Here is a 22,329-nt window from a genome sequence, read left to right on the forward strand (position 1 = left end):
GACACTCATATCTGAAGTGTATCCTGGTGTTAACATGGGACTCTCCGCTCCAAGGATCATGCAGCTTTTCCTGGTGTCCCACATGTCTGGGCAGTGCCATTCCCACAGCGGCTGCCAGCACAGTTTTGGAGCTGGGCAAAGCTTCAGCTTCCATCTCGGAGCTAAACATGGCACCAGGAGGTCTGAGCTGCATTTCCCACTGACCAGCCCCGTCCTTGGCAGGATGCTGTGTACAAATACCAGAGATGTCCCTGCTGTCTCCATCCTCTCCCATGGAATTAAGTAACAAATAGCAGTCTTGTGCATAATTTTCTAATTTTAGGGCTCTTTTATATCCCCTGACAGCCTTTTGTGACAGGCACAGATATAACTATACTCCTAAGGTCCGTCACTCTGGATAAGAGCAAGGGAAAGGCTCTCCCATTCCTCTCTGCACTGAACCCAGTGAGGATCAAATAGGGACTTAGTTCATGCAGTACTGAAGAGAGGAGCAGTGTTTCAATAGCAGAGGTCACGTATGATTATGCTCTGCTTTTAGATACATTGAGGAAAAAAAAATTCTACGACAACTGAAATTCATGAGCCTGGTTGCTCACAGATTTGGATATCCTGGCAAGCTGACTGGTGTCTCAGGATGTACAGGGCTCAACCAAAGCTCTTCTATCAACACAGCCTTTATAAGTCTCCTGTATTTAACAATGCCCTGTTCGTGCTGTGATAGCTCGTTGAGATCTACCCTCCTGTACCAGTCCACCCACTGTCCTAGAGCTGGCAGGGGCTGATGTATCTTTGATGCTGTCTGACCAGCAGCAAACTCGGTGCATGAGGTTATAACCCTAACCCTGTCCCCCCCACTGCATGTCACCATGTAAACAGAATTAAAATAAAGGACAGTTTATTTTCAGAGACCAGGCTTATAGTCAGAAATGGGTTAAGGAAATGCAACTTGTGCAAAAAGGGGTTTGAATCCTCCCTGGAGTCACCAGCCAGGCACAAAGCGCAAGAGTAGCAATGACTCCCTCAGGAGAATGCACCGAAGAGGCAAACAACCAACCATCACTGCAATCACCCAGTGAGACTTCAGACTCCATCCAGCTCAAGCCACAGAAGAGACCAACTACTGCTTGTAGCAGCCCTGCCACTGTTCTCCCAAGACACAGGATGTTGGGCCAAGTCTGCCAGACTCCTCCTCCCGCTGCAGGCACTGCACCAGCCGGCTCACACAGTGGAGCAGGAGGCCAATCACCCAGGGAGGAGGCGATTCTTTGAGAGCGTGACCCACATTTCCAGTAATCAGGCCTGACAAGAGGAGTCAACTGCTCTCAGACTGGGCTGTCCATTCGCTCTTCTGCCCAGAAACATTTGGCATGGCGGATGGGGCAGCTCACGGAGGAAGCCTGGGCTGCAAAGTGAATATTATGGATGCAGCTTCACCCCAACAGGGCAGCTGCTTCCCTCCTGCAACTGCCATTGCTGTGTTTTGTTATTGTGCTCAGGAATCTAAAGCTGCTTAATCGCAGCACACAGAAATCCAGCTCTATCTCTAAGCCTCATCTATCACCTGTGCTAAATCACCAAACACATTACATCTGGCACTAGCCAGTCTGTGAGGGTTGGCTACACCAGCTGTACAGTGTATCAAACGAGGTGCTGGGATGCTCACCACCTCTGCTGGACAGATGTGCCAGCACACAGTAAGTGGGATGGCACAGGAACCCCACTCCTCTCCGACTGGTTGCAGTCATCCCAGCCATCCAAAATACGCCAGCAGAGGGAGTGAAACAATTCTCCTCAGTTGATCCTGAAGGTTTCAGAGACACTTTGGGGAGCAGAACATTACAGCAGGCTGCAGGGTCTTCACGTGATCTCAGCTATCTGGCAAAACACAAGCTGCCTTTATGATCAACAGTATGTTGCTTCCTGTAGTAGAGTAGTCTGCCTTCTGGCCACTGTAAAGCATTGGAATCTTACACTAGTTGCAAGAACAGCCCAACCCCAAAAAACCCAGAGCATTTCCAATAGGAAAGGGTCCCTCAGTTAAGGCTTAACTCCAACCTGTGCTGAAATACTGTCGAGCACCAGCACAACTAAGCTGGCAAGCAGGACACCCAGAGCTGGCCTCAGATCATCAATAACTGGCTGAAATCGTTCTGTCAGCATTTCACACTGGACTGTGGATTAATACAAATCACTTGATATACACCAGACTCTTCTGAGAGATCAGACAGCCATGCAGGAGTTTAGGTTACATGTTGGTACTGACAAACTATTGCTGATGGATTCCTTGGCTCTTACAGGTTTTCAACACTTCTCCAAGAGACATTCTTCATCTGTATGTAAACTTTAGCTAGAAAGCAGGGGCCCTTTTTAAGGAGTACTAGCATCCAACGGCAACAAAACTTTTGCTAGAGCTCTTCCACACTGCACTCTCCTGCACTGACTGAAACACAGCTGCCAAACAGCAAGGCTACAGAAAACATCCCTACTTGATACCCATTTCAGGAGAAATTGGAGATGCTTCCTAAGTCCTTAAATAATGTTTAAGTAGAACTCCATGTAGATATTGAGAAAATACCCTGCACAGGAGCTGAAAATATGCAGTCCCTTCTGAAAGGGCCTAAAAAAGTCGCACAGCTTGATGCTATTAGTGTGACCCTGATCACAGTGTGTGAGTAACTGCAAAACACATGCTGAGGTTTTAGCATTCCTTCAGAAGTCATCTTAGAAGCAGTCATCTGAGACACACGTGCTGACTCTTGTACGTACGTGCTGACTCTTGAAAATATGGTACTGACCTATCTCCCAGAACTCCAGAAAAGGCTTACAGGAAGCACTAAGGAGGTAAGCCACAAAGCTACAGCTCTGCTTCAGCAGGAAGTGAGAGCCAAACAAGAACCTCTAAGTGTTCAGGAGTACCAGTTCAACGGGAGGCCCCTCAGGAATGCAGAGCACCATTCCTTCCTTGTGGAAGCAAAGGAAACACGGTCCAGTGGACCATGTCAAAATCAGGGCTGTGACCTAACCAGGCACATCAGAAAGGTGTCCCTGTTCTCTGCTGTCAGCAGCAGAAAAGCAGGAAGGAGTGAAATATGTGAAGAACACTGAGGAGAGGCACAGTCGGATGTGCACTGACTTCCAGCAGAGCAGATGGCCTAGGACGAGCCTAACCCCTGGTGCTGCAGTTTTGTTTGCTTTTCTTTTTTATTCCTCATGGCTCTGCATCATATAAATAGATTTCAGTATGAATTTCCTATTTCTTCTATGACAACACAACTTTTACAGGCCAAGTACTTGCTGGAATGATTCCACCCCCACCTGCTTCAATGACACCATTCTGTACTGGACACCAGACTTTCGCATTTCTGGACATGTTTCAAGTGAGGTGGTTTGGGTTGGCTTTAAACTATTCCCTTTAAAAACCAATGTGAATAAGCAGGAAATTAAATTGGCCAGTTCAGTTTAACTGCCTGGTTACTTGAACCACACAGAACAAACAGTTTCAAGACTACAGCTGTAACATATCTAATCTTATCAGGATTTCTGTGAAAGCACGCTTTAAGTCAGTACCCTTTTAGGTCAAATAAAGGGCACCTTACAAACACACATATAGAGGGGCTTTCATTCAGAAACTCTCCCTGGAGTAGAGGGGCAGGGATGGAGGGCCCTGAGCTGCCTTTGAACAGTAGCAGTAGATACAGTAGGAAGGTCTGGGTTCCGTCATTTAATAAACTCCAAAGAAGGAGGCACTCGAAGCAGACAGCAGCCAGTCCATGTCTATCATCTTTATGAGGCTATTCCTCTTGCTGCTTTTGTGTCTAATGTTGGCACAGACCCTTCAATAAATGGGAAAGATAAGACAGGTGATCAGACTCACTGATTAGCTGGAGATCAGATGCTGTTCAGTACAGGTACAATACACTAACTGTTGCTGCTGCCAGACCTCATCATCCACTCTGCTACCTGCCACAAGAAGTGGCTCACATTTGCTCTGCTTCTTTCAGGGCACAAGCCCACGCTGAACTTAACTAAAACCAATACACTTTCATCCCCTCCTTTCCTTCCCTCAGCTCAGCTGGCCATACATGCTCAGACTTGAGATGATCTTTTTGCCACATTTGCAGGAGAGAAAAGACACAGCAGAAACACATGATCCCTGTCACTAGCTTCCCTGGCAAGCTAGCTGGGCCCCTTAGCCACTCTCAGAATGAGCCACTCCCAGCATTTCTCAGCACTGGGAGCAATTCTCCCCTATGCCCAGAGCATTAGGATACATCCTAATCCTCTGACACAGATAAGAAGCAGCACCAGTATCTGGGCCTGCAATTAAAATAGGAATAGGACTTACACTACTGCTAAGAGAGTCCAGGAAGGGCCATAGCCATAGCCCAGCAGCTGGTAACGCTAGAACTGTGTCACTATCTACAGTGCTAATCATCACATACCTGAGAAATCAAACAGGAACCTGGGTTTCCACTTCTCCAACAAGAGGATGCCAAGAAGGGACATGCTGAGGAGAAAGAGGGGTCTCAGGGAGGTGGAGGAAAACAACCTAGAAATCAAACAAGAACTTGTTAGGCAGTGAAAAGACAGCAAATTACTGCTCTTGATGAGCAAATAGATATGGCTCGAAGCAGAAATATCCAACTGCTATGGGCTACTGCAGCAAGCATTGTACTCTGCAGACACCCACTCACACCACAGCACGTTCTCAAATGGTGCCTTTGCCCACCACCAGACAGCTGACTCCCTGCCATCTCCCAGTGCTCTCCTCCCCTGCTTCTGAGCTCCTCCCTAGGTTGCAAAACAAAGCTAATGCTCCCCGGACAAGTCCTTCCAAAGCCTCAAGGTGGAGGCTCTAGATAACATAAAGACAGACTGCTGTAGCAGAAAACTGTTTGCAACTCGGCCTGTTCGCTGGAAACCTACATCCCATTTGTCATGGCAAGGTCCAGCATTACAAGCAGGTAATGCATCTTGCCATTCTAGATACCCATTCTCTTATCACAAACCTCCCCCTGTTTCACCAGAGCCTAGCCAGCACTTAAATCGTTTAGTTGCTTTGTGACATAAAACCTTTCATGTCCCTCATCCACATACTGGATCAAGCCACTTGCCAGATCACAGAATACTACTCACACACAGCTGGGCAATGCCACTCAAAGAGTTTATCTCCCCACTCCACAGAGATTCAATAGCAAAGGTGCCAGGGTGGCACTTGTGCCAGCAGTGGCTGTCTGCATTCATCCTTTTCTCTAGTTCAGAGGAGCTGCTTTTAAGTCACTCCAGGAAAAAAAAAAAAAAAAAACAGGGAAATGCATTCACCTTCACCTCTTTAACGAACATTCCTTTCCAGGAGGGAAGAGCCGTTTTGCTTTTTTACCCTGCTCCTCTTCAGTGAGTGTTTGCCAGAAACTAATGTCAAATACACCAAACAAAGACTGGAGTCAGGGAGAATCTCACAGTGCAGAGCAGGGAGGGGTTCCCACCAAGCCACAGTCACAGGTAGAGAACCTGGAAGTGAAATGTGCCTCACTGGGCAGCACAGAACAAAAGCTGCACTTTCCATGGGCTTACAGGACCTTTAACAACCTAAACAACGTTTGTATTCCTTCTCATTAAACAGCAATTCTGTAGCTTAACACATCATCTCAGGAAGGATCTCCTCCTATTCCATCTCATTTATGGATTTCAGTTAAAGGATGCTGGCTGAATCCTCCATGGGACCCTAAATGATTTTTCCTCCTCTGCTGTACTTAAATCTCTCTCTGCTGTCCCATATTCTGGGCACTCTTTGCTCTTCTCAACCTTATCATGCACAGCCCCTGGGCTGTCATTGTCTACCACCCCTGCCATCTCACCTGCACCTCTCCCCCTCCTTCTCACTTCATAGCTCTGCTCTGAGACTTTTCAGGTGGTAGAGTAACCCAAAAAAAGTTTATGTGCCTGGCTACCACGTACACCTCTGATAATTGTATGGATGAGGAAACAGAACATAAACTGCCTCATCAGAGAGACTTCAAAGGTTGTTCGGTCACATACTTTTCCCTCCTCTAACTTCAGAATCTGCCCCTTCTTATTTCACCTGCAACCAACCTTTAGCTCTTTCCCTGGCCACTTCTGACCTTTTCTGCTGGGAAAGCCACTGACAGAGCGTTTTCAACAGTAAAACTGACTCACTGTTTATACAAACAAACAGGATGTTTTTCATTCCCCTCCACAGCTGGGCTCTACCACTCACACTCCCATCTCCTCATGCTGCTGCCCCGCGGAGAGGCAGAGAAGGGAAAACAGGAAAGGTGGAATAATCTCACACCAAAACCGAGTGAAAAATCAGCACCTCCCGGGAAAGATTACCGAGCAGAAAGGTTCAAATAAAACGCCGCAGGGCAGCTGCCGATGCAGGAGGCCGTGGAGATCTCTGACCGCAGTTACTGAGTGAAACGAACTGATAAAAACACGGATGCAAAAATTAAGCAGAAACGTGCCTGGGCGAGGCTCCAGTTGGGCCCATCTGCATTTTATTATCGCAGGACAAGGCAAATCCTCCTGGCACTTTCTCCCCTCAGGGAGGGGCCTGTTTATGCCTGTCAGAGGAAAACAGCGCGGCTACTCCCGGCTGTGCATATCCCACGGCGGTGCGGCTGTGGGAACACACACCGCCGGAACCCAGGGACACCACCGCGGGCCCCAAAGCCGTCGCACGCTGCGGGCACGGGCACGAACCGGACGGGCGGCACCGACAGCCCCCGGTCCCCCTTCCCGCCCCAGCTCACCAGAGGGCCCCGCCGAGCGCGGCCGCGGTGACCAGGCTGTGCAGCGGCCTCTCCCACACCAGCAGCCGCTGCGCCGTCGCCAGCGCCGCCTCCCAGCCCCGCAGCCGCTGCCGCAGCGCCGCTGCCAGACGCGCCGCCGCTGCCGCCGCCGCCTCCTCCTCCTCCTCCTCGGCCGCTGCCGCCGCCGCCGCCTCCTCGGCGCGGCCGCTCGCCATGGTTGCGGGGGGGGGGGAGGGGGGAGAAGGCGGAGATGCCGCTGTCACCGGCCCAGGCGGGCGGCACCGCCTGAGGGACCGGCGGCCGCTGCCGCCCTGCGCGTGCGCCCGGGGACGGAGGAGGCGGGGGGGGAACCGGGTGACACCGGCCGCGCTTGCGCCCGGCGGCGGCAGGGGCGGGGAGCGGCCGCGCCCCCGCGCCGGAACAGGAAGGGCAGGAGGCCGGGCGGTGGCGGTCGGGCTGGGAGCGCCTTTGAGGGTTCCGCTCCCGACGCTGCGCCGGGCCTCGGCCTCGGCCTCGGAGCGGATCGGCACCGCGCCCTCAGAGCCGGCCCTGTATCGCCGAAGGCGAGCTGTCAGCCCCCGCCCTGCGAGCGGGTAAGATGGAGCTGGACGAGCTGTTGCTGGACGAGGAGGGTGCCTTCTCCCTCAGTGGGTTCCAGGAGTTTACGGTGAGTATCCGCGGTCCAGCCTGCTCTTAGCAGGCCCCCGGGGCAATCCCCCCCCCATCCCTCGCTCCCGAGGAGCCCCGTGTGGCCGCAGGCCCCGGCCCGGTGTAGCCCTGAGCTGGGTTGGGGTAGAAAGCACGGTATGAGGAGTGCTCTGGGCCTTCCTCACGTTCCTCTGTCTGCCTTCAGTTCCTGCCCAGGCACCAGCAACTGAGCGAGAGAGTGCGGAAGCGACTCTATTATGGCTGGGACAAAGACTGCAGCCTGGATAATCTCTCTAGCCCTGTGGCAGGTGGGTTGCTGATTGTCCCCAGATGGGAATGCTGAGTCAAGGGGGTTGGAAGTAGCCCAAGGGGCCGAGACCAACAGGTCACCTGCTTCCTCCCCAGTGCCAAATCCCACCCCTGCCCGGCCTTTCCCACTCAGTACAGCAGGGCAGGATGCCAGAGCCTCATGGCTTCTGCTCTCTCTTTTGTTGCCCTGTCTGGCCCACTGCTGCATTTTTGACATCTCACTGGTGTGTAAAGTCCTTTAGATTGCTTGGGAATTTCTTGGCAGAGCAGGTTGTGAACTTCTGCCTGGTAAGAGCTGTCTTGGACAATTGCTTGTGCTCTGCAAAACACTCAGCTTTGTTCAACTTCTAGTTGTGAGCACCAAGGGGACAAGTTCTTGCTGTGTGTTTGTCTGGATTGCATTTTTTTTTTCCTGTCAATTCAGCAGTGTGTTGAGGAGCAGAAGGACATGGCTGGGTTAAGGTTGAGGAGCTGCTGCAGGTGATGGTGGAGAGGAATGGAAAAGGGGCAAGAGTAGTTTGCTAGAGGGCCTTCGCTGTGTAGTTGTCTCAGCATTTCCAATATCTGCTTGCTAGGGAAACAGTCTGAAGTTGCCAGAATGCTGTGTGCAATGTGCCTTGGTGAGGAAGAGGATGCTGAGCATGTGGTGCCAGGGCAGACCCAGGCAGAGCAGCCACCTGCCGGGGTGCTGCTGGGAGTCACGAGTTCCAACACGAGCAGTGCGAGGGACGCTTGAGGCTGGCATTACACCCGGGTGCGAGGTGGGACTGTTCCATGGATGAAAGTTCAAAGGGTACAGTCATGCAAGAAAACTGTTGGGGGCTATTAACTCTAAGGACTGCCTTGCACTCAGGAAATGCCATGGCTCCAGCAGCTGGGTGCCAGAGTGGCACACAGATAATGTGTTCATGGGCTGATCTGCTTTACAGCCTTCCTTCACCAGCTGCTGTCAAAAAAGTGGGCCCAGGACTATGACATCCATCTTGGTACAACTGTGTCTTGCCATAAACTACATGGCAAGTTTATGGCACTGTTCTTCAAACAAGGCAGAGGCTTGTTGGGAGAGTCTGGAGTAGCAGGAAAAGGTCTTTGGTATTGGGGGTTGGATGCAGAAGGCAGTATGGGGCTCGCTGAGGAGAGAAGTTGAAAAGTGAATTTGTTTCTTTGGAAACAGAAGAACAGTAACCACACTCACTGTGCCATGGCTGTGAGATGGGGAAACTGATCAGCTGCTCTCCGCGCCCTCTAGGGCGGGACACTGTTGTGAGATGGATTTGTGGGCTGAAGAATTTGGTTTCATATCAGGACAAAAGCTGTAGGGATCCCTTGGGATGTTGTTACTGCCTCTGCGGTAGCACAAGGGTGGCCAGGAAGCATAGAGAGAGCAGCCGCAGTGGGAGAGGCTGGGAGCAGCCAATGGGTGGCTGGAGCTATGTCTGCCTGGTTGTACACCACAGTAGTGGTGTGGCCTGAATGGTGTAGGGAGGTTCCTTAGAGCAGTGTTTTTCTGAGCTTGGTGGCTGTACTTTGGGCACATCACTCTCATTAGTGCAGCTGTTCTCTTAGTTGCTGGAGAGATGTAGAAAGGAGGGGTGTGGTGATGCTTCCCCTGGTAGCTGGAAATGCAAGGCTGCTGGGATGAACACTATTCTCAACTTTGTCAGCCAAGAGCTTGGAAGCAAAATGTATTTCAAGTTTCCTGTCTAAAGCATTTCTTGCCAAGCATCAGACCATAGTGCTGCTTGGGATGCTCCCAGCTGGTCCTATTGTGTAGGGAAGTGAGATGGGAGCTGCTGGAGCCATCTGCCAGTATATGTCAGTCTCTGGCCTTTTCAGTGCTTGAATGCTGGGGCACGTCCTTGAGTGCAGGGAAAGCAGGCTGAGCTGCAGTTACACTGTATTGCTGCTTTGATACCCCATTAGTACCTTTGGGCTCCTGCTCACATGGGTACCTTGTACGTCATCATCTCGGGAGCGCTGGGGCTGTGGTGTAGGGGAAGCTGGATCGGTGCTGATGAGATCTGCAGGGGGAAGATGCTGCTGGTTGGAGGGGAGCAGAGGACCACGAAGATGTGGTCTGACATCAGGTCCAAGAAGGTCTCCAGAAGGGCTGTCTGAGATCCTGCAGGGTGAGGGGAGGGTGTTTCTCCGCAGCTGACTGCTGGTGACACAGACCTGCTGATCTGGCACTGCCACAGGCCCTTGGTCACTCACATCCTCTTCCTGCTGTGATCTGCCTGACCTGCATATTTGTTTGTTCCTCACTTGTCTCTGACCTCTGATAAGGCCTGTCCTACCTTCATAGTTTAATTTAAACTTGAAGGGCTGAGCAAACACCAAGACCTTGTGGGCTTGTGGGGAGAAGGGGAAGGGTGGGCGTGGGCTGTGCCACATGAGGCTAACTCTTTTTGGTGCTTTTCTGTCCTAGATATTGCTGTGGAGTTGCTGCAGAAAGTGGCTCCCAGTCCTATCCGCAGACTCCAGAAGAAATATGTGTCTCATGTATCTCGGTAAGAAGCAAAACCTGTCTCTTCATGTCCTGGGTCAGAACTTGGAGCTCTGGTCTTACTTGTGACTCACTTTTGTCCCCTGGCACAGCCACTGGCTTTGTGCTTAGGCCTGATTAGTGTCAAAAAGAGCAAAAAGGGGTAGGTGGCACAGGCAGCAGGCACGGTGATTTCCTGATGCAGGCAGGGCTACTTCATGTTTGTCCTGCTCTCTGGGATGCATGTGTGCTCTTGTTACTGGGAGTCTGTACTGTCTGGAACTGTAGCTCCGTGGGTAACCAGGTTTGAACCTGGAGTCTCCTCTTGGCAGCTGAGCCCTCACAGCATTCCTTGCTGCCGGCAGGGCTGCTCAGTTGAGAGCTGACTGTGCCTGGGAACAGAAACCAGGGCTTTCTGCTCTCCACCCTGCATCCCCTGCATTTTCTCTTGCTGCAGCTCAGGACAGCTGGCACAGAACTGGCAAGGCTGTGCCCTATTTAGTGATTTGCTAAACCTTCCTACTGCCTGCATGGGGAGGGAGCAGCCAAGTTGTGCTGTGGTGCCTGGGACGTTTGTAGCATTGGTTCTTGCCCTGTCCCACAGGGAAGCTTGCATCTCGCCCTGCTCCATGATGTTGGCACTGGTTTACATTGAGAGACTCCGGCACCGGAACCCGAATACCTCCAGCAGATCTCATCTTCAGACCTCTTCCTGATCTCCATGGTGAGTGGTGGGCAGGGGGGTAACTGGGCTGGAGAGAAGCCTGGAAGAGTGCAGTGAAGACTGAGATCCTGTCCTTTGTGCTACTTTTAGATGGTTGCAAGTAAGTACCTGTATGATGAGGGTGAGGAGGAGGAGGTGTTCAACGACGAGTGGGGAGCTGCAGGGAAGGTGGATGTCCAGACCATGAACACACTGGAGATGAACTTCCTGAGCGCCATTGTAAGTGAAACTGTCACTGCTGCCAACTGTTGCACAGAGCATGGGAAAAGAGGCATTGAGGGGAGTCTGGATTTCTGGTTTTCCACCACATGCTCCCATGAAGGGATAGAGAAGGATGGTGTCTGGGTGCTGGGTGACCTGCCCTGACTGCGCTGACCTTTAACTGCTGTCCTGACAGGACTGGAGTCTCTACACAGATCCTCGGGAGCTGTTTGAAGTGCTGAGCTGGCTGGAAGGACGGTAGGTGTCTGGGATGGGGGTGATCCCTTTATCTGTGTTGCAGCCTGGCTCTGCCCCTGCTTGGAGGTAGCCCTGCTGCAGTGAAATAAGAGATTGGGACACCTGTGAGCCTTAGCTAGGCTCTCCGGCTCCCTTCTGCAGAGCTTAAGCAGGGTCTACTCCAAGGCTGCCTGGGCTGAAGCTGCTTTGATGGGGAAAGGTGCATACCACATCCACCATTCCCCGTTGGTTTTTTTTTTTTTTTTCTTCTTGCAGTGTGGCTGAAAAACAGGGCATGTGGCGTGGCTGGTTCACCTACACAGATCTGTGTGTCCTCATGGAGCAGTCCATGTGGCAGCATGTGCTGGGCCAGTTCTACCAGCAAGTGGTGAAGGTAAGGGCATAGGAGAGGAGCTGCTTGCAAGAACATGGGACCTAGGAGGCTGTGGATTTGGAGCAGGACCCCCTTTTCCACTGAGAGCAGCACCTTGATTTATTCCCTGTTGAAAAGGGAGGCTGTCAGAAGATGCCGATTTGCAGCTGCACTGCCTGAGGCACTGCAGCCTGGTGCTGGGTGGTGTGCCCTGTGCTGGACCACAGCCCCACAAGTCATGGTACATGGGCATGGTGGTGGCATAGAGGCAACTGGGTGCTGGCTAGGGTCTTGAACAGGAACTGTTGGCTTTTAGCTGGGGCATTTTGGTTTGTGATATTTAGGCCCTGCTTTGGGCAGGCTGTGTGCCACCCACCATTAGCAGTGTGGCTGCCAGCTCTTGGCATCCAGGGGGATGCTTTTTCCCATCGCAGCTGCCGGGTTGATCCTGGCCATGCTGCATTATGGCTGGTGGGTGGTGTTGCTGGGTGGGTCTGGGCTAACATTTGGTTTCTCCTTAGCTGGCCTGCCTCCTGGGTGTGGTGTACCTGACTGGCTTCGCAGCCATCTTCGCCTCCATCACTGTAGTGCACCGGTCTGTGTGCATGAGGAGTGTCAGCACTGCAGCTCCCCGGCCTGCGCTGTTCCCTGAGGAGGGGAGGTGCCAGCTGGATACTCAGCCAGCCCCAGCCCCTGGCCAGCCCCAGCCTGAGCTGCCCAACATCTCCTCAGCCAGCTGCACCCGTTGCCTGGGGGAGAATGAGATGACCAAGGAGCCACGTCGTGGGGGTGTCACAGCAACTGCACTCTACCTGTGGGGCAGCATGATGACGGCTCTGTCCTACCCAAAGGCACCTGATCTAGCCCAACACAGGAGCCTCCCACAAGGTCCTTTCCGGAAAGTGCCCACTGCCTGTGAGAGATCCAACCGTACCAGCCCCACTGCAGCCCCCAGCCAGCCTGGCCCCTTCGGACTTGCCGTGCTCCCAGCTCCTCCGGTGCTCCACTGCCACACCTGCTCAGCCACTGCAGGCCCCACATGGGATGCAGCCCCTAACCGTGAGGACTGGCTGGACCCCCTGGGGCTGAAGCAGTGCTTCTTGCACACTGCTATGGATCTCAGTAGAATCAAGAGCTTCATTTTTCCCAGCTAGGAGTACAGGACAGCAGCCCCTTCCTTTCCCTTTCCCTTCCAGTGTGGCACAACTTACTTCTTTGCACTTCTGGGACCCCTGATCCTTGGAACTGCATGGGGCTGAAGGCCTGTGCATTACTTTCAAACCAGCACTTGTGTTCCCCCACCCAGGGCAGGGATGTTCTTCACTTGGGGGCTGCTGGGGCAGGTTGGGATAGAGCTGGCTTGCTGGGGTGGGAACTTACTAGCTGGAGGGTAAATATGGGTTGCCTTTGGGCTGGGGTGCTTGTGCAAAGGGGGGTATTGTCCCCCTTCCTGTAGTGAGTGGTGTTGGACAGAGGTGGCATATGGGATGTTGGAGGCTGGGACTGTGTGTGCAGGGTGGAGGGGCTAAGGCACTGACCCCAGTGAGAAGGTGGGGTGCCTGGGATAGGGGAGAGGAGGTTGAAGGAGGTGGGAATGAGCTGGCTGGTCATAGCAGTACTTACATTTGGGGGCTGTTAGGCCGCTTCTTGGAACTTGCAAGAGTGACACCGAGCAGGTACCCTGATGTGGCTGGGCCCTGCTGGGCTTGGTGGGGATGAGGTGTGGTTAGGGCTGAACTTCCTTATCCTGCTTGTGTTGGGTGTTTTGAATCTGGGGTGCTTTGTGACCCCATCCCAAACCCCAGCTGTGTCTGTGAGCAAACAGTGCCTGACTGCTCCTCAGAGTGGGAAGAAGGCATCTTGTCTTGCTGACCAGGCCAGCTCATAATGCCCCTTCTTTTTACTGTGGATTTTACACCTGTTTTTCACTCTTTTGTAGATGCAAATCTCTTCCAATAAAAGTAGTTCTTGCTGTGTGCCTGCTTTGTCCTGCTGAGCTGCTCCATACTGGCAGCATGCCTGCCCCAGAGTGGAGCCATGTCCATGCAGCTGTGCCTGCTCCTGGAGCTGCTGTGCAAGACAGATCCTAGGTGCTGCCAGTGAGCCCAGGAGACCTACAAGGCCTGTCCTGCAGTCTCTCTCTGGTTACAGGAGGGGGATATCAGGTCCCGTGCAGGCAGGGACAGCAGGAGAGAGGAGGATCCCCATCCTTGGGAATGTGGGGAATGCATGTTCTCCACTGCTCTTTGCTCTCTGAAGTCTTACCTGTTAATGAGTGACCCTTGAGCAGCAAGGGCTCAGCCAGGTCACTGACACAGCCACCTCTGCCCTGTGACAAAAACACGAGCATCCCCTGCCTGTGCACCCTTGGGATCCTTTCCAGCCAAGCAGGCAGCTCTTGGCTCTGGCATCCTTATCTAGTGGCAGGATTCCATACTCTCCTAGGAGAATGGGGGATAAAATAGACCCCCATTAGAGACCGGGCTGGACTGGGAGGGCAGGAGCTGCTGTGCTGGGGAGAAGCAAGCATGGGCAGGGTACACGGAAGCTGGAGGATGCTGCTGGTGGGAGTAGTCTAAGCACGTGGAAGAAGAGGTGTCAAGGCTGTGGCCTACCCGGTCCCTGCCCACAGAGGCAGTGATGGGATCCGGGCTGTGGGTAGTTGGCACTGTAATAGTGTCTGATGTCCTGCCTGTGGCTGCATGTCACCTGGCCTGTGTGGTGACAAACCAGGGTGACACTTGCATTCCTGGCCAGAAGGGCAGGTTACTCACCAGCTCAAGTTAATGGCTAACCCTGGGGCAGCTCCTGTGGAAGGTGGAAGTTCAGCCATGTGAGGATTTGCAAGGAGGTCTCAGGGGGCTGGGAGCCTGCCCCCCCCCTCTACACTGAAAACGGGGAGCGGTGTGGGGAGGCAGCAGCATGAATGGGGGCCATGGCAGAGCACCTGGAGCTGGGAGCCCCATGCTCACGTCCTGCTCCTCCCAGAAGATGTGCTCATGGATGGTGAACTGCTGCTTAGCCCTTCAGGTAAGGGGGGACCAGGGTGAGCAGCCAGAGAAATGGAATGATGAGGAGAGGGCTGGGATCCTCTCAGATTGCAGGGCAGGGGCTGCATCCTACCAGGCAAAGGGTGTGTAGGGCTGTGGTCAGTGTATGCTGGGAGGGGAGTGGGCAGTAGTGAGTGCTGCCCAGTTGGTGTCAGTGGGCATCTGCCCTCTCACGGGGACTGGGCATGGGGAGCTGCAGCTCTAGGTGCTGCAAGGAGTTGTGACTGCTCCATCTCTTCCCTGCGCAGCACCTGGCTGTACAGACCTCCCTGCTCTGCATCTTCCACCTCCTCCTGCTGCCCACCCTGCCCCAGGAGCCACCTCATGCCCAGACCACCAGCAAGCTGCTGGCATGCAGCCTCTTTGCCTGCGGCATCTCCACAGTGCTGCAGACCACCCTGGGGAGCCGGTGAGCAAGGGGGGGTGAAGGGGGAGCAGCTGTCACGAGGAGGAGGGTGATGCCATGGCAGGGTATGTCTGTATCCTCCTGGGATGCGGGAAGATGAGCTTTGCTGGAAGTGGGAAGGGGCACAAGGAAAACTTATTGTGCTGCATCTCTGCACAGCTGTCACAGTCTTCCCTTCCATCTTGCACATACCTCTAGAAAAACTGCTGTGCTTTCCCTCTAGCTCCTCACTGCCTTGCTCCAACATTGTACACATTTCCTTCAGACCATCCGGTGCCTGTGCTGCCCACACAGGGCCTGGGTATGGGATTTGGCAAAGCCTCTGACCTCTGCACATACTCCATGTGCTGTCCCTTGGGATGTACTAGGGCACATGTAGAATATGGGGTAACCTCCTGCCAATTTGGAGTTCTTCTCTTCCCACCCCTGTTCCTCTGGCAGCCTGGGCTTTTGGAGCAGCCTTGTTCCCTTTGCTGTCCTTCCTCCCTAATGTGTGCTTGTTGTCCCCTTCCTCAGGCTGCCGCTGGTTCAAATCCCATCCTTTGAGTACTTGGTCCCTGCCATGATGCTGAGCTCCCACCTATCCCCTGGTGCCAGCACAAACAGGAATGGTGAGCACAGCTCTGGAGCCTTTGTCCTTTGGAGCCTGGGCCATGCTGGTGCTAGGGGAATGGCAATGATGAGGTGCCTGGTAGGTGGGGTAGGGATGAGGGGTAGCAAGGGGTCCTGCCTGCTGGCCCCTCTGGTGATAGTGCACAGCATGCTACTCACTCCTGAGTGCACTTGCTACATCTCTGGTCACTTCCCCAGGGTCAGGGCTAATGGGGATGGGGATGCTGGCACACCAGTCCTTCTCCAGCCAGCAGTCTCCTTGCTGCATGCTCTTGGAGACGGCTCCAGGAGCCCAGGATCCACATGTATCACACCCTTCCAAAATTCCCTTCCAGGCACAGCCATGGCCAGTACATGCCTCGTACCTCATTGCAGAGACACAGGGAGCTGGGCTGACTCGCTGCGAGAGGTGGGTGCTCCTGTGCTGGGATGGAGGTCCCCATCCTGCTCGATCAGCTTTCCACTTGTCACCCATATCCCTGTACACCCAGTCTCTTTTTCTGGGATTTGCCATGAATAGAGGTGCGAAGGCAACGGGGATCATAATGCATGTCCATGTATATGTTTCTCTGCACTCGGGGTGAGTGGAGCATGTAAAACAAGCGATGCTGCTGGGGCCCTGGGAATGTCGCCAAGGGAAGGTGTTGGACTGCTCTCCATGTATCCTGCCCCACAGGCCCGTCCTTTCCTCTTTCAGGTCTCTGGAGCAGTGCTGGTCTCTGGGCTGATTCAGTTGGTGCTGGGAGTGTCTGGCGTGTGCGGCTGGGCAGCCCGGCACTGCGGGCCCATGGTCCTGGCCCCCAGCCTGTCCATCATCGGGCTGTCTGCATACAAGGAAGCAGCTTTCTTCTGCTCCACTAACTGGGGTGTAGCACTGCTGTATGTGAGCGAGGGACTGTACTGGTGGGTGGCTCCTGGGGCTTTCTTTCACCAGTGGGACAGGGATGGGGCACCCTTGCAGTGCATGGCACACATTTGGGGCCTCATCACTGACTGTGATGCTGTGTGGTGACCCGTGCTCACTCTCCTAGGCTCATGCTCCTTGCTGTCACCTTCTCCCAACACCTGCGGTCCTGCCGCCTGCCCTTTTGTGCCTGGCCTCATGCTTGGGAGGGCTCCAGAGAGTCATCAGTTCCCACCCTGCGCATGTTCTCGGTACTGTGGTTTGTCTGCTCTCTTCACTGTCACCACGCTTCTCTCTCCAAGCCTGGCTCTTTGGTGTGGGTTTAGGTAAGACGTGGAGCACAGGCAGGGGTGAGAAGCTCTGGTGCAGCTCCCAGAACATGGATGCTTCTCGGGACGTGCTGGGGACCTAGGGTGTTAGAGCAGAACAGCTTGGACTGCTTCCTGCAGGGGTAAGGGGAGATGTGGTATGACTCCCTGGGAAAGGTGACAGGACAAGGATGGGGTGCTGGCCAGGGCAGGCAGGGGGGGAGGGTCCCCTGCTGAGGGTCTCCTTTTGCCTTCCAGGTACTGTTCCCATTTGCTGGTGTCTGCATTGTCTGTGCCATCCTCAGCTACTTCCACATTCCCTGGGAATCACTGGACCCGGCCATGGCACAGCTGTCTTGGGCCAACAGCACCTTCAATGCCCCTTGGATCCACATCCCCTATGCAGGTGGGGGGCAGCAGGGCTGAGTGCAGCCATCCACGTTTGGACAGAACTTGTATCACCTGTCCCTTTTCCCTCTGCTGCAGGAGAGTGGAGGTGGCCACTGCTCACCCCCCGGGCGTTGGCAGTGGGCATTGCCATGGCCATCGGCTGCAGCATGAACTCCATGGGTTGCTACGTGCTGTGTGGGAGGCTGCTGCGAGTTCCCCAGCTACCCCCTCACGCCTGTAACCGGGGGCTCTGCATGGAAGGCTTGGGCAGCCTCCTGGCAGGACTGCTGGGCACCCTGGGGGGCACAGCCTCCAGCATTGCCAACACCTGTGCCACTGGCCTCACACAGGTATGCCAAGGTGGGGGAAATGGGTTGGCAAGGGATGGGGAGGCAGTTGAGCAGGTGTGTGGGACTCGTAATGGCCAGGCAGGCACCGAGACAGCACTGGGAAAGGCAGGTGTGTACAGCAGGATGGGGCGGGAGACAGAGCAGGGGGTGATGCCACCCATCCTCACTTTCCCATTCTTCTTTCTGCCAGGCTGGCTCTCTCCTCTCGGTGCAAGTAAGCGCCGTGGCGTGCATGGTGTTGGGCATGTCCCCGAGGCTGGCAGGGCTCCTCACCCACATCCCATTGGCAGTTCACGGTGGGTACCCTGCCCTGCCCCTTGCTGCGACACCTGCAGCCTGCCTGGCACTGCCTGACTCCTGCCCCTCGCAGGAGGGGTGCTCTGTGTAACCTACGCCATGGCTGTGGGCACGGGGATCTCCTACTTCCAGTACGCAGACATTGACTCAGGGAGGAACATCTTCATTGTTGGCTTTGCCATGTTCATGGCACTGCTGGTACCACGGTGGTTCGGCACGGCTCTGACTCCCCTGGCCACAGGTAGGAGGGACATTCCCCAGAGTCCCATGGCATGGTGACCACACATCTCCAGTGTTCTGGGAGGCTGGGTCGGCTCATGGTAGCAGGCAGCTCCCTCTTCAATCCCTGATTCTGCCATGGCAGCTCCTGCCCCTTTCCCCTGGCTAGGCTAGGACCTCCTGGCTGATTCTGGCACTGTCCCTGCAGGCTGGGCGCCACTGGACCTCCTCTTCCTCTCCCTGCTTATGGTGCCTGTCTTCTTAACTGGCTTCTTGTCATTTTTTCTGGAGAACACGGTCTCAGGTGAGGGGCTGCCCTAGGTGCTCTGCATATTCCCCACTCCGAGGACTGGATCTGTCCATTGGACAAACCACCAGCTCTGCCTTCAGGCAGTCCTACTGAGGATCCTGGGGCTGGTGTGGGCTGGGAGGATGCACCTGGAGGAAAGGGCTCCCATTTCACTGCCTACTTCCCTGCTTGCAGGAACGCTGGAGGAACGAGGGCTGCTTTCTGAGCAGCCATGGAAAGTTAGAGCTGGTGACTGTCACCTCCATGGAGAGAGAGGCAAAGCCAGCCAAGCCTATAGCCTCCCCACTGGGCTAAGGAGGCTGCTGCCATCTTCCTGCAAAGCCTTTCCGTGCTGCTTCCTCTGCCCAAGGAGTGAGGAAGAGGAGGAGGGTAGCAGTGCCACCGAGGAGGGGACTGCTGCCCCGGGGGAAGGGACACACCTGCTCCCCAAACCCAGCTCTGGGGAGCTGCAGCCAGCAATACGGTCAAGCCAGACAGACATGCCTGCATGGCACACTGTGGCCTGACCCTGTCACGCAGGGGTGCCTCATGTGAAAACAGGGCTGTGCCCTCAAGGCAGCTTGTGAGCCACTTTGCTCCTCATTTCTGAAGGCCTCGAGGACTGGAGGAACCTGAGCTTCCACCCTCCCAACACAAACCTGATTTCCCTGCTTGAGAGCGAGATATAAAAACCTTCAACCAACTTTGCCTTTTCTAGGGGTTTCCTTTCCAGATGGGATTTACCTAGGGGATCCCCTGGTGCCCTGAGGACTGTGACTGGAGGGCAGGGCTACCTGGTGCCACTGCAGGAGGATGTGGGTGCCTCTAAAATCCACCATCATCCTGTGGAGATGACTAGGGGAGGGCTCAGTGCTTTGGACACCCAAAGGACTGTCATTCTAGCTATGCTCACCTGCTGGCACTGTGCTCAGGAAGGACTGGCTCTCCACCTCCTCCCTGCTGTGTCCCAGTTGTGCGTATGGCCCGTCAATGCCCACGGCACCAGGTATATATCAATGCTCTGGCACTCCAGGATGCTCCAGGTTGGGGGTGAAACTGAGCTGAGATTCCCAAAACAATGAACACCCTTTCACCTACAGTAGGATGGTCCCAGTAGTGCTCACCACATAAATACACCCTAGGCATTGCTCTTGTGACTACTCTAGCCAACAGTGGCTTTCCCTGGAGAAGAACATCTCCCTCCGCCTGGTCCCAAGGTGAAACACCCAAAGGTGGATGCAGGATGGGAGGTGCAGGTCCCCAGGTGTGAGCCCTCTTTCCCCAGCTCTCTGACCCTCACAGTTGTACACAGCAGCATAATGCACAGCTCATCCTCATTCAGCCAGCATCCTCACCTGACACTAAATTTCAGCTGTGCCCAAAGTCCCGCTGGGTCCTGCACCCCAAGCCTGGTCATGCAACCTAGGCTGTCCTGCACTGCAAAGTCCTTGCCTACTCCCCTGTTTCCTGGCACCCTGTCAGGATGCAAACCCTGTGTGATGACCACCCTGCCCTGGCACTGCCCTGAGAGGTGACTGCAGCCTGCTTCCTGGGGACAGGGGTGAGTGGAGGGGTGTGTGCAAAGAGTGTAAATGGGAGACTCAGGGGCAGTGCATCGGGGGCAGTTTGTGGGCCCAGGGTAGATGGCCTTGTGCATGGAGTGCTGGTGGGGGATTACAGTCAGAGAATGGGTGATGAGGTTTGGAAGTCAGCGCCTGGGGTGAGGGTAGAGCTCAGTGCGGAGGGAACTGGGGGTGCGTGGTGTGCCAAGCTGGCACAGTGCTGCTCTATGCCGCCTTGTGAGCCCAGTGCCCAGGCATGGGGCCAGAGGCACCTGCAGCCCCAGCTACGCAGGGCTCGCTGTGGTGCAGCAGCCGAGTCCCCGCACAGCCTGGGAGAGCAGTGGTGCGGGTGCGTGCCCTGGCCGTGCCTGTCCCGGCACCGTGGGGGTCAGGAATAAACCTGGGGCCAAGGGACAGGAGAAGCCCCGCACCGCCGCCGCCTCTCCCGCTGTACCGGGCCCTGTCCCCAGCTGGGCACTTGTGCCAGGACATTTCGTAGCAGGCGCAAGCGCAGAATGAAGTCCTAAGGCATTTCGGTCCCCATCAGTGTCTTGGCCATGGCACCCCTTGCGGCAACCGCGGACGCTCTAGAGGGACACGCCAGCTCGGTTCGCTGTCCTTATGAGCAGGCAAGGCAACACCAGCAGCGCTCCCCGTGGCTCCGAAGCAGGGATGGCAGGTCCCGGGGCGCCGGGAGCCGCACGTCCCGGCGTGCCCCGGCCCCGCCCGCCGCGGAAGAGAGCAGCATGCCGGGAGCCGTAGTCCGCCCTCGCCTCCGGCCCGGCGCCGCTCGCCGCTCGCAAGCCCCTGCCTCTGCATCCTCCGGCCGCCCGCTCCTCGTGTCCTCGGGTAACGCTGCGGCTCCGCAGAGCCCCGGGCACCTCGCGGGCGCTGGGTCCCCGAGTGTTTTGGGAGGCGGGGAGCCCGTCCTAGGGAGGAGCGGGAAGCAGCAGTGGGCTGTCGGCACTCTGCCCGTGCCACTGCGGGCACAGGGACGGGATGCCCCAGCAGGAGGAGGGTGCAGCACCCTGCTGCCCGCCCGGTGCCTGCGGGGCAGCCAGAATGTTAATGTGGGCGTAGAGATCTTGCCGTGCTAACGCCAGCAAGCACCGGGTAACGCGGGGAGGCAGCAGTTCTACTGCCGTGCGCCTGCTGGCGCGTCTGGGGTACTTATTGTGAGCTGCGGCAGGACCTGCTCTGCACAAAGCTCCCAAAACACACACCCCAGCTCTGCTGCTTGCATGTGTGACCAGAGCTGGCTAAGTATCCTCTCTTCTGTGCTGTCAGGTGGAACTGACGGTCCCTGTGGGGCCACCCCAGGGACCAGGTCTTCCTAGGTGGGGGTTGAGGCAGAGACCTGGTTGCTCTCTTGCAGATGGAGGGCTCCGAGGAGCTGGAAAGCAGCCTCCTGACCCAGCCCTGGGCTTCTGTTCGTTTTGACGAGTCCACTTTTCTTGCCAAAGTGTGCTTCAGGGATACTGGCTATATCCTGCTGATCTCTGACCTCAGCAGTGTCTGGTACGAGAGTGCAGATGTCGAGGCTGTGGGACAAAGGTCCAAGGTGAGTGTCTGAAAAGGCCAGGGACCTCCTTTTCTCCTCCCAGCAGCTGACATACCTGTATGCTTGTGGTGGCAAGCATACACTGCTTGGTGACACAGTGGCTGTTGGGTCTGACTGGGCTTGGGTGCAAATGCCCAGCCTGGAAAGTCCCTGTGTGGCTCTGCCCAAGCGCTGTCAGCCCACTTGGCCAAACACCCTTCTCCTGGGAGAGTGGGCCACACTGTTTAGCATGCCCAGGGCAGCCGGGTGGGTCAGTGTACAGAGGGCTGGCACAGTCTCTTCACTTGTGGGCTGGATGGGCAGCTGGTTTCCCCAGGGCCAGTGTACTAAAGAGGAGCTTGAAACAAGGCTGCCTTCTACTCAGTGACAGAGAGATTCTGTTCACGTTCAAAGCTAGCACAGTCTTTCATGGGGCATCCTGTCAGCTTGGACCCCAAAAATGCATGGAGCTGTGCCTCATCTCCTCAGCCCATGTGCCCTGGCCCTCACGTGCCATTGGAGTGGCACGTCCCTGTGTCACATAATGCTGAGCAGCTGGTGGCAGGAGGGATGGGCATATGGCTGCAGCCATCCACCAGCCCTGGCAGGTTGTCCTGCTGTTGGCTCTCAGCCAGGCTATGGCGCTTGTGGT

At 55.2% G+C, this 22,329-nt stretch overlaps 3 protein-coding genes across 5 annotated transcripts in view; all 3 read left to right on the forward strand.

Annotated features, from left to right (window-relative positions):
* Nucleotides 1–7,187: 7,187 nt before the first annotated feature.
* CNPPD1 (cyclin Pas1/PHO80 domain containing 1) lies at nt 7,188–13,727 on the forward strand. The gene is given in 9 exon segments (XM_032115405.1): nt 7,188–7,440; nt 7,627–7,729; nt 10,159–10,240; nt 10,820–10,890; nt 10,893–10,939; nt 11,030–11,158; nt 11,337–11,398; nt 11,654–11,771; nt 12,272–13,727. Coding segments are annotated over 9 exon segments (1,314 nt in total). The 5' UTR covers nt 7,188–7,371; the 3' UTR covers nt 12,905–13,727.
* Nucleotides 13,728–13,908: 181 nt separating this feature from the next.
* Nucleotides 13,909–19,278, forward strand: SLC23A3 (solute carrier family 23 member 3). The gene is made up of 12 exons (XM_032115404.1): nt 13,909–14,780; nt 15,049–15,209; nt 15,723–15,817; nt 16,154–16,227; nt 16,516–16,697; nt 16,850–16,973; nt 17,289–17,436; nt 17,517–17,770; nt 17,961–18,066; nt 18,141–18,308; nt 18,495–18,590; nt 18,771–19,278. Exons 1-12 carry the CDS (start codon nt 14,673–14,675, stop codon nt 19,100–19,102), a joined length of 1,848 nt encoding a protein of 615 aa, XP_031971295.1. The 5' UTR covers nt 13,909–14,672; the 3' UTR covers nt 19,103–19,278.
* Nucleotides 19,279–20,625: 1,347 nt separating this feature from the next.
* The window catches only part of NHEJ1 (non-homologous end joining factor 1), a 43,308-nt gene continuing 41,604 nt past the window's right edge, over nt 20,626–22,329 (forward strand). The window contains exons 1-2 of one of the 3 annotated variants that reach the window (XM_032115406.1): nt 20,626–20,986; nt 21,513–21,698. In XM_032115406.1, coding sequence (XP_031971297.1) covers nt 21,513–21,698 — 186 coding nt within the window. In that variant the 5' untranslated portion in view covers nt 20,626–20,986. Of the gene's footprint in view, nt 20,987–21,100; nt 21,251–21,512; nt 21,699–22,329 lie in introns of those variants that run through there. The other 2 variants (XM_032115408.1, XM_032115407.1) reach the window with 2 other exon arrangements.

The sequence above is a fragment of the Corvus moneduloides genome, chromosome 7, assembly GCF_009650955.1.
Source record: "Corvus moneduloides isolate bCorMon1 chromosome 7, bCorMon1.pri, whole genome shotgun sequence".
In the NCBI taxonomy this organism is placed as follows: Eukaryota; Metazoa; Chordata; class Aves; order Passeriformes; family Corvidae; genus Corvus; species Corvus moneduloides.

Excerpts from the sequence above, each read along its gene's own strand:
- SLC23A3 (XM_032115404.1), top strand. The coding sequence starts at position 14,673 with ATGAATGGGGGCCATGGCAGAGCACCTGGAGCTGGGAGCCCCATGCTC. Across the intron at positions 14,781-15,048 it reads ACTGCTGCTTAGCCCTTCAG|CACCTGGCTGTACAGACCTC; the intron begins GTAAGGGGGGAC and ends TTCCCTGCGCAG. Across the intron at positions 16,974-17,288 it reads CCACCCTGCGCATGTTCTCG|GTACTGTTCCCATTTGCTGG; the intron begins GTACTGTGGTTT and ends TTTGCCTTCCAG.